Source organism: Notolepis coatsorum, assembly GCF_963971535.1.
Source record: "Notolepis coatsorum genome assembly, chromosome: 1".
Lineage (NCBI taxonomy): Eukaryota > Metazoa > Chordata > Actinopteri > Aulopiformes > Paralepididae > Notolepis > Notolepis coatsorum.
In genome coordinates, this window is record NC_140165.1 from 22452947 (window position 1) to 22464355 (window position 11409).

Consider the following 11409-nt stretch of genomic DNA (forward strand, 5'->3'; position numbering starts at 1 on the left):
ATTAACGCGTTATCGCCCGATTCTATTAACGCCACTATTTCTTTTAACTCACGATTAACTTTTAAGAAAAAAATAAATATATATATATTTTTTTAACTTTTTTTTTTTTAAGTTTTACTAGACTTCACTCGGGTGTATTATTGATGCTCTCATTGATACTATGTTTGTTTCTGGTGTGTGTGTGTGTGTGTGTGTGTGTGTGTGTGTGTGTGTGTGTGTGTGTGTGTGTGTGTGTGTGTGTGTGTGTGTGTGTGTGTGTGTGTGTGTGTGTGTGTGTGTGTGTGTGTGTGTGTGTGTGTGTGAGATATAGAGAGAGAGGGGGGTGAGAGAGATGAGGAAGGGGCAAGAGAGAAAGAGAGCTGGGAGTGTGTGTGTGAGAGAGAGGGGGGGGGGCTGGGGTGTGAGTCCTCAGCCCTTGTGTGGGTGAATGTAACAAGTTCCTAACGTTTTCTTTCCTCTATTATTTCATGCAAACTTTAATCATTGTTTTAAATTATTTTTTTCTTTTAAGTTATTTTGTGCATCACTCTGTTTTGAATTTGATGCAAATTTGCAATGCATGAGGGTCATCCTTTTGTGTTAAATGGCTGCATAAAGCAAGCATTTGTTGACTCGCATGTTGATAAGAGTATTAAAACTTGGAACTTGAAAAAGATCTGTTTAAGGTAGAAAAAAAGAGAAAAAAACGATTCATTCATATATATGTGTGTGTGTGTGTGTGTGTGTCTGTATTTATCTAGCTACAGTTTAGACTAATCTATGTTTAGAGGGTGAGGGTGAGAGAAAGATACATTTGTGACATCTGTACATGTCTTTAAATGGAAATATGAATGAATCATATCTCCAGATATCTTTTTAAAGGGTACTACTGTATCAACCTGCACTAAGGCTACGTTCACACTGTAAGCCTTAGTGCTCAATTCTGATCTATTGCTCAGATCAGATTTATGTTTGTTTGGTTGTTTACATCATTTTTGTAAAAAATTTGGCCAATATCAGATGCCAGTGTGAACCGGTCACGCTCCTGAACTGACCCGTGTCACAAGAAATTGTGACAAATGTCAACCTAGAGTGACATGAAAGTCGCATTATCTGTATCTGATTTAGGACCACGTGTGAAAGTGGCCCAAATCAGAATTGAAAAGAACCGATTCCATGCGATTTGTGCCGTTCACACTGTTATAGAAGGAGATCGGATTCACATTTGAGACGTGAAATCGGATTTGGGTCGCTTTGGACTACAGTCTGAATGTAGCCTAAATCCCTGGTGTGTGTGTGTGTGTGTGTGTGTGTGTGTGTGTGTGTGTGTGTGTGTGTGTGTGTGTGTGTGTGTGTGTGTGTGTGTGTGTGTGTGTGTGTGTGTGTGTGTGTGTGTGTGTGTGTGTGTGTGTGTGTGTGTGTGTGTGTGTGTGTGTGTGTGTGTGTGTGTGTGTCTCACATTGCGCTGTACGTTATCCACGGCCAGGCTCCTCTCATCTTGGGCGTTGTAGTGCAGTACGGCCTCACTGTAGGTCCTCATAAAAGTCCCCTTTATCTGTGAACGCACACACACACACACGATTTATTCAAACAGGCAAGGGACATAAACAATATTAATGCAGTCAAGATATTCAGAGACCTCTCAGCTACATACAGTAGGCACTCAACTGACAACCAGGTTGATGCATTCCTACAATGAGGATCGCATACACACACACGCACACACACACACACACACACACACACACACACACACGCACACACACACACACACACACACACACACACACACGCACACACACGCACGTCCCCAGCGTGTTGTAAATCAAGACAACGCGTTAACTGCAGCACACCTGTATCTGTCTCCTTAGGGATAAAACACTGTAGGTTATTTCAACACGTCTCTTGTGAGACTGTACTGGGTTTTTAACGTGTGAAGAAGCATCAGGAGGGCTTGATTTATCTCATCTCATGAGTCGTGTTTGCAGCACTGAAGCTGTTTAAAAGTAGCAGGTGACGTAAACCGAACGCACCCTTCACATACTTTACTGTATGTGGATCCATTTTGAAACACACACACACACATACATAAACACACACACATACACACACGCACACACACACACACACACACACACACACACACACACACACACACACACACACACACACACACTGTACCTCATGGCGAAAGACAAAGCCGGAGATGCTAGCAATCAGCTCGGCCAGGAAGACCAGGGATAGGAACATGGCATACTGAGATAAGAGAAGAGAAGAGGAGATGAGAGGAGAGGAGATGAGAGGAGAGGAGAGGAGAGAAGAGGAGAGAAGAAGAGAGGTGAGGAGGAGAGGAGAGAAGAGAAGAGGAGAGGCGAGGAGATAAGATAAGATATTCCTTTATTGATCCCCTTGGGGAAATTCAGGCATCATAGCAGCATGGGGGAGGGAGGGGGGTACAGGTAGTGAGAAGAGATGAGAAGAGGGAGATGAGATGAGATGAGATGGAAAAAATATTAACTTGATCAGACATCACTGATATAGAGTGTTTGGTCAGTAACTTGGGTCTCCCAGTCACTCCTGCTCTGCAGTAAACGGGACATAATATTTTCTGGTATCCCGTTCCCACTTTATCCAATCAGGAGAGAGAACCCTAGATATATTTACTTATTTCAAGAAACCTTGCAAAGCCAAATTTGTCGGCAGATTATTGTACATTATAGCACATTATTTGCTTTTAAACTACTTTTATTTTATTTTATTTTTTTGCTGTGTAGAGATCTCTCTCTCTCTCTCTCTCTCCTGATTGGATAAAGTGGGAACGGCATACCAGGAAATGTATTCTCTGTTTACTGCTGCAGAGTGGACTGGGAGACCCACGTGACGCTACTGACCATACATGACTTATCAGTGATGGCTTTTGACATGCAGAGCTATTATTTTAACATGTAGACCACTTATTTTAACAAAATAAATACCCCCCCCCCCCCCCCCCCCCCTCCCCCTCCCGGTCTCTCACCAGCTTGAGCATCCATGGGCTCCCGCGGCAGGTGGCGAAGCAGCCGAACAGTCCGAACACGATGATGAAACCCCCCGTGCCGATGAGGACGTACGGAGCGTTGGTGGAGTTATCGGCGATCAGGGCGATGTACGGACCGAGCATGAACTTCCCCCATAGTCCCACCGCCAACAAGACAGCCCCGGTGATCTGAAGACGGGAGATGGGGGGAGGGAGGGAGGGTGGAGGGGGAGAGAGAGAGAGAGATGTGGTTTCAATTTTCATTTCAGGAATTCCTTTGCTTTTTAATTGAGGAAGGAACTTACTGTTGCTTAAAAGATAACAACACACATAATTTACTGTTAAAATATTTTAAAGATATAAGATGTTAGAATAGGTCTCTGCTGCCACCTAGTGGCCAAAATTACAAACACAGTCTACATACACACGCTTGATTGATTGATTGATTGATTGATTGATTGATTGATTGATTGAACACTTTATTAACAGATTGCAGAATGGGTACAAGTTAACTATATGTTCATGGGTGACCATATTTTGATTTCCAAAAAAGAGGACATGCTGGCCCCAGCCTCGAGATACTTAATGATACTTTGCACAATCGAAGCGGGCATGGCCACCTTCATTTCACTATGTCTTGTGTACTGTACTGTATGTAATGAATAAACCTCTTGAATCTCTACTCAAAGTTTACTCAAAATGAAAATGCAAAGTGAAAAATGCAGTCCCGAGCCTTCAGATGCTCGCAAAGGGCCGTGAAACTGAAACTGAAAAACAATGAAACCTCGGACATTTCCATGCATTTATAAACCCATGCCGGCGCGTCAACATTTTAGGCAACCAACTTGCGTTCAGCGTTTCTCTGATTGGCCATGTGACCGCGGCAGTGTGAGAGAGCGGCAGTGCGGAAATAGGCTGCATTCTATTGCCATGCTCTGCAACAAACTCTAACCTTAACCAACTCCGAAACAATGCCTAAACTTAACCCTAACCTTAACCAACTCCGAAACAATGCCTAAACTTAACCCTAACCTTAACCAACTCCGAAACAATGCCTAAACTTAACCCTAACCTTAACCAACTCCGAAACAATGCCTAAACTTAACCCTAACCTTAACCAACTCCGAAACAATGCCTAAACTTAACCCTAACCATAACCAACTCTGAAACAATGCCTAAACTTAACCGGCGAAAGAATGCACGATAAAAAAAAATGAAGTGATTCAAACTTGTCACCAACACACCGCAGGTTCCACAGCAAGGCGGCGAACGAGTTGAGCTAACCGTCGATGTTAAAAGAGGGGGGATTACGGCTGCATAATGCCGCGGCAGAGCTCTGCGTCGCCGCGGGGCGTGGCTAGGCGCAAGTTGGTTGCCTAACATGTTGACGCCCCCCGGACGCCCCGGACAGGGCGTGAAAAGAGGACATGTCCGGGCAAAAGAGGACGTTTGGTCACCCTTGCGTGTCATGGCCCTTACCTCTGGTAGAGACTTTCCATGACATAGATTCACATAAATCTTCACATTATTTACTGTAGATGTCTGCATTGTACATGATAAATAAGATACTAGTCACACAACATAACACATATGGATCAGGCGGCTTTCTCAATCCACGTTGTTGCATTGGAGTAAAAACAGGAAGTGAACGAGAGTTTGCCGAAATCAGTTCGTGTGGAAATATCGGGATCATCCCTATGTTCCCCGGGTTCTATGTTCCCCGGGTTGATTGATTAATAGATTGAACATTTTATAAATGTTTATTATTTGATTAATTATTAATGTCCGCCTTGTTTCGAACTGGTTAAGGTTAGCGTTTGGAATCAGGGGAACATAGGACCCGGGGAACATAGACATGCTCCCGAAATATCGAAGACACAGCATGAATGAATCAATGAATGAATGAAAACTTTATTTAACAGATTACAGAATGGGTACAATACATTACAGCTCAACAATACACACAATTGTTAAGGGGATGCAGACCAGAGAAAAGACGTTTGTCTTGTTTACATCAGGGTCCCCCATTTTCAATTCATAGTGATATATACAGCAGACACACCTCACAGCAGCACTATCCTACCACCAGACATACAGTAACAGCTACAGTGCACAGTATTAAATAAACCTCTTGAATCTTGAAATGACTTTTGAGCGCAGTGCTCATAGCGTCGTACCTTACTCTACCGCCAGATGGCGATATAACCTATAGTACGAGGAGCAAGGGCTCAGGATGACCTTTCCTCAGGCAACACGAGAGGCCGATTTTGATAGTAGTTTCTTCACTCATTTAATTTGCTTGTTAAAAAGATTTGGTTACAATCCTCAATTAGGCAGTTTACATCTTTACTTTCGGAATGGGAATCTGTATTTCTTAGCCAAAACGTAACAGAACATTAAGCTCTCAAAGAGCACCATACGGGTGACAGAAACTGGCCCAGGTAAATGTCCAAATCCCCCACCCAACCCCCTCCCATGTACAGTTTCTTCCCCTTCGGATGTATATATTTATCTTATGATCCTTTTTTTCTTACACAGTACTGTATATTTGTATGTCTTCTTGTATGTCATAAATGTCCTGATGAATTTAAAATGGAGGACCCTGATGTAAACAAGACGAAAGTCTTTCTCTGGTCTGCATCCTCGTAGCAGTTGTTTGTATTGAGCCGTAGGCCTACTGTATTCTGCAATCTGTTAATACAGTTTTCAATCAATCAATCAATCAATCAATCAATCAATAAGAGAAGGAGCCGGAGGATTTGGGCGGGCAGCGGAAAACCTCTAGATCAAATTTTAATCAAATCAGATCTTTAATTATCAGTTAGATATGACGTGTGTTTATGAGTTTATACGGGGTGAGGAAATAAACCCCCAAATTAAGCTGTGTGAAACTGGGTCAATGTATTCACCCTGGGGGTTTGGGGACTTTTTTCCAAGCGAGAGCGGGGAGGCACTGAAGGGGAGTCAGGGGGGGGGGGGCACTGAAGGGGAGTCAGGGGGGGGGGGGGGGGCACTGAAGGGGAGTCAGGGGGGGGGGGGCACTGAAGGGGAGTCAGGGGGGGGGGGGGCACTGAAGGGGAGTCAGGGGGGGGGGCACTGAAGGGGAGTCAGGGGGGGGGGGGGGGGCACTGAAGGGGAGTCAGGGGGGGGGTCTTCAACGCTGTCATTAATTATAGTGGTTCATTAACATGAACTATTCTTCATTCCGGACGAGGGTCATAAATCGGGGTAAAGTCAACAAAAAAATATGAAACCTGTGTTCACACTTGAAATAAGCATGTTCATTTAATATCGTTATGGATGTATGGGATATGTGTGCTAATACTGTAATAACAATAAAATGAGTTAAATTAATTAATTGAAATAAGCCCAGTAATTTGTGGTAATTGGAGAAAATTGCGAGAGAAAATATTGTAAAAAATATACAATAATATATCTCTAGTGAAAATGTCATGAATGTTGTTCTTATAATAAAGTGATGAAAGAAAGCAGTTGGTCCTGTGTAGCTCAGTGGGTAGAGTGCTTGATGCTCTCAGCATGGCACTAATACTGCCAGGGTTGGCATTGGCGGTTAGATTTCCAATCGCTGTGAGTAGTATTAGCACTAGTAGGAAAACGCTCTATAGAAATATAGTCATTCATTCATTGTTTTAGTTCTACAAAGACTGAGCCAAACATTAAAGACGTTAAACCAAAACCAAGATCTGCTGCTAAAACGTAGAGGGGATACACTTTGTAAAACAAGGACACAAAGTGCATTGCCTGCGAGCCGCCACTAGGGGCAGAGTGGCTATACATGACTGAGTGAATGACTGCGTGAGTTAGTTAACATCGCTGGTCTACGTGGTGCTTAGTATCTAAAAAATAGTCTGTACAGGTCTGTAAAAAGTATCTCCACTGTGTTTGGTGTTCCTCTTAACCATCGGACTGGCCTTTCCCAGCTCTCTGTTAATGGGTGACACCGATACCACCAACACTCCAAAGCAAACACACACAAAATAGCCACACACGCACACGTGTCCACGTACACACACTGATAAGGTTGACAGTTCCATGTGCCGTTCACCTGCTCATATAAACACCATGTTCTCACCTTGTTAACTGCTGGAGAAGCCAGTCATTATAACCACTCTGACCACTGATATTGTTACTATATTCACAGAACATGCTTATGTTCACACTAGTTCAAGGTTCTTTAATAGTTGTCATACAGAAGTACAGTATAGTACAGTACTATGAAACATACACTGTGAATGTGTAGGTTCTAAAAAATATATATATGTCTCCTGATTGAATGCGCAACACGCACCCTCACACCTTTTCAGACGTTGTAAAAAGGTTAAGTTCAGAATGTTGGACCCCTTGTTCTGTAGAATGTTGTGAAGGGCCAGATTTGACCCGCAGACCATATGTTTGACACCTGTGGTTTAGACTGTATATAATGTATACTCTGAAGCCATACCACTCACCAGCCATCATAATATGCCTGTGTGTGTGTGTGTGTGTGTGTGTGTGTGTGTGTGTGTGTGTGTGTGTGTGTGTGTGTGTGTGTGTGTGTGTGTGTGTGTGTGTGTGTGTGTGTGTGTGTGTGTGTGTGTGTGTGTGTGTGTGTGTGTGCGTGCGTGCGTGTGTGTGTGTGTGTGTGTGCGTGCAACAGAAGGAGCCATGTCAAAGGCCTGCTGGCACGCACCCACACACCCACACACACACACCCACACACACACACACACACACACCCACACACCCACACACACACCCACACACACACACACAGGAACACACACACACACACACACACACACACACCTACACACACACACACACACACACACACAGGAACACACACACACACACACACACAGGAACACAATGTGAATGTGTCAAGAGTATGTGAAGCAGGCCAGAGAGAGAGAGAGAGAGAGAGAGAGAGAGAGAGAGAGAGAGAGAGAGAGAGAGAGAGAGAGAGAGAATATATATATACTGCATAGTATACTGTATAGAGAGAAAGGAGAAAGAGGAAGAATATATATACAGTATATACGTATATAGAGAGAGAGAAACAGAGAGAGAGATATCTGAGGACGAGAGGTGGTAGAGATGAGAGATGATGATGATGATGATGACGGTGATGATGATGACGGTGATGAATCAGATCGAAGCCGTCGGAGGCGGCGAGACGGGCGATGAGTGAGTCGGCGTCTCTTCCATCTGGCGCCCCTAATGTTCTAGAACAATCCATGCTGTTCCTCACGCCGACTCCGGCTGTTTCAGCCACGTAACCGACACTTGGAGTTGGAGGGTTGACCTCCTGTCTGCTCGTACTTCACTGAAGCTCACTGAGATCTATCACTCTGTACTGTGTGGAGCACGGCTCAGTGAGACTCTGTCCGTACAGACGGGAGCTCTGCTATTCCTCTCATGAACCTCTAGGGGGACACGTACCCGATGTAATTTCCGATGTCATTCCCCGTCCTTCGGATGAGACGCTAAACCGAGGTCCTGACTGAATCTCGGCCATTAAAAAAACCAAGGACGCCTATCGCAAAGAGTAGGTTTCCCTGACGTTCCTGGCCAAATTCCCAATCAGGTCTCCATTAACACATTGGTCGCCAAAAACGCTTTCCAGCGTTATTGCCCGCCATGCGTTGACCGCCAACATTGCTGTACAGCGTTTTTGAGATCAATATTTCATTTTATCACCATGGCATTCATAATTCATCCACCCAACCCCCGGTGCTGCAGCGGGACCCTAAATGGGACTGCAACGGCTCAATACCGCCGCCTGGTGGATGGTCGGGCGAGGTACACTCTCGCCAAAACCGGATGTTGCGTCATCAGTGCGTCGAGGAAATTCCTCCGGCAGTCACATCTCGCTACGGGACTCCTGACAAACACTATAGTACATTTGGATCGCTGCCATAACGCAATAATCGATATGATTTCGGCGTTTATTGCGCCATACAAACCGGAAATGGATATAGGCGATCGGCGTCGGATAATTGGGATCTTTCACCGCCAGTCTCATTCGCCCACGGTAAGAGAACAGTAACGTTATTTTCAACCCGATTGTGCATTTCCTTGTTTGCAATATATGTCTGATCAATATATCCACCCATACTACATAAAGCCGTTACTGATGATCAAGGAATTATAAACGACGCCCCCCCCCCATTCCTCCACGCATGATGAAGCATAATGTATACCGATCATATACATTTGAATTTTTTAATATAGCGTGTATGGGAAAGAAACGCCAATCGATAATCTATCATATGCGTCAGGGTCTATAACTACTGTTTTTGGAATTACAGCAGAAAAGATTAAAAACATACTTATATTCTAGAACAATGTATGAATGAAAAGGTATAACGTTCCCACATCCTGAACGATAGATAATCGATGTTGAATGGGCCATAGTAATGTCAATATGGCAATACAATTTAAAAAGTTATAGCCCTGCAAAGAAGGTAAACATCTCCATAGGCTTTTAACGGTGGCAGAGAGTGGTATAAGATGGGCACAATGCCCGGCGGTCAATGTGTTATGGCCACCTAATCATCCCTTCCCCATAATTGGCTGATATCAATCCCTGTCTCCTGAGCCGTTCAGCCATTGTGTTGTGTGATGTGTGCCGGCTGCCAGTGTATGGCAGCCATTGAGCCTGCATAGCCCAAGGTTGGGGGCTACCAGTGGTGGTGAAGGAGGCAATTTCCACCCTACATTGTGGGGAGCGCTTTGAGGGTCTAGAAAAGCTCTATATAAATGTAATTAATTATTATTATTATTATTATTATTATTATTATTATTATTATTATTATTATTATTATTATTATTATTATCATTATTATTATTATTATTATTATTATTATTATTATTATTATTATTATTATTATTATTATTATTATTATTATTATTATTATTATTATTATTATTTACATGTATGCAAGCAGGAGTGTCCTTGATCGCCTTAATGTACCACTCAGCAGTTAGGTTTGCTACAAATGCCCCCTTTTCAACACATAACTGTGATTTATACACATCTGTAAGTTTACCATTATTACACTCTCGACATAAACACTCCTTGGTCTGACCCCTCCTTATTTGATACACCTGTTGAAATGGTCATCTACTCCCTATAACACCAGAGCTGCTCACCATATGTCGCTAGATGTTCCCTGTGTTAACACTTCCTTTGGTCAATCCTCCTTCCAATTAGCTGCTGCCAGCAGTTGGAACGAGATGCAAAATAAATCAAAATAAATAAATAAAATAAAGTACCCCCATTTGAGAAACACTGAGTTCATTTCTATCGCCCCCCCCCCCCCCATCCCCCATCACGAGGCCCCTGAATTAACATCACCTTTTACCCACTTCCTGTTCTCATCGAGGGCCCCACAGCCTAATGCTTTTCACTAGCGCCACTCATCCGCGGCTTAAACAGTGTGTGTGTGCGTGTGTGTGTTGTGTGTATGTGTGTGTCGATTAACCCTTTCACTGCCACACGACAGAAGGTTAACCCTTTACTACCACACAACCGACGGCGATGCGCCATCATTAGCATCATTAGCTCCGCATCCAACCTTCTGTATTGTCACAGTGAAAGGGTTAACCGGCTGTCGTGTGGCAGTGAAAGGGTTAAAGGTTCGTCAACTAAGTAGAACCTCTGGGACCCCAGATTTATAGGAGTGAGCGCTGTTCTAGGATCAGTGCTCAGGTCACATGACCACCATGATTAGGAGTGAGCGCTGTTCTAGGATCAGTGCTCAGGTCACATGACCACCATGATAAGAGTGAGCACTGTTCTAGGATCAGTGCTCAGGTCAAATGACCACCATGATAGGAATGAGCACTGTTCTAGGATCAATGCGTGCGCAGGTCACATGACCACCATGATAGGAGTGAGCGCTGTTCTAGGATCAGTGTGCAGGTCACATGACCACCATGATAGGAGTGAGCGCTGTTCTAGGATCAGTGTGCAGGTCACATGACCACCATGATAGACACCTCGCTGTGACTTGTTACGAGCCAAGCTGGTCCACAGATCAGTCCTGCTACTTCAAGACGCTCGATAAATACGGGCCCTGGGATATTTTAATCTTACGTATTCTTACGTAAAATGTAATTGGTGGATTCTAAACACATTTAAAACGTATGTCTACGTATGTGTGTGTACACAGTATGTGTGTCTGTGTACATAAATGCGCCGCATACACACAAAATCTGAGGGAATGTCCTTTAAAAATGTCATATTTTAATTTTGTGTGTATGCACATTTATGTACACACAAAATCAGACGTTTTTAAAGGACATTCCCTTAAATATTTCAGATCAAATTCTATGAGAAATTTTAGCTCATGTTATTATCAATTCAGTCAACAGAATTGTGATATCACAATATCTCTATCATGATATCA

The 11409-nt window shown here is 43.6% G+C and overlaps 1 protein-coding gene across 1 annotated transcript in view; it reads right to left on the reverse strand.

Moving 5' to 3' along the window:
- The window catches only part of LOC311226299 (tetraspanin-7-like), a gene marked incomplete at both ends in the record, with an annotated part of 68784 nt that overhangs the window by 10781 nt on the left and 46594 nt on the right, over window positions 1-11409 (reverse strand). The window contains 3 exons of the mRNA XM_084311715.1: window positions 1439-1534; window positions 2161-2235; window positions 2996-3184. Coding sequence (XP_084167841.1) covers window positions 1439-1534; window positions 2161-2235; window positions 2996-3184 — 360 coding nt within the window. The remainder of the gene's footprint in view (window positions 1-1438; window positions 1535-2160; window positions 2236-2995; window positions 3185-11409) is intronic.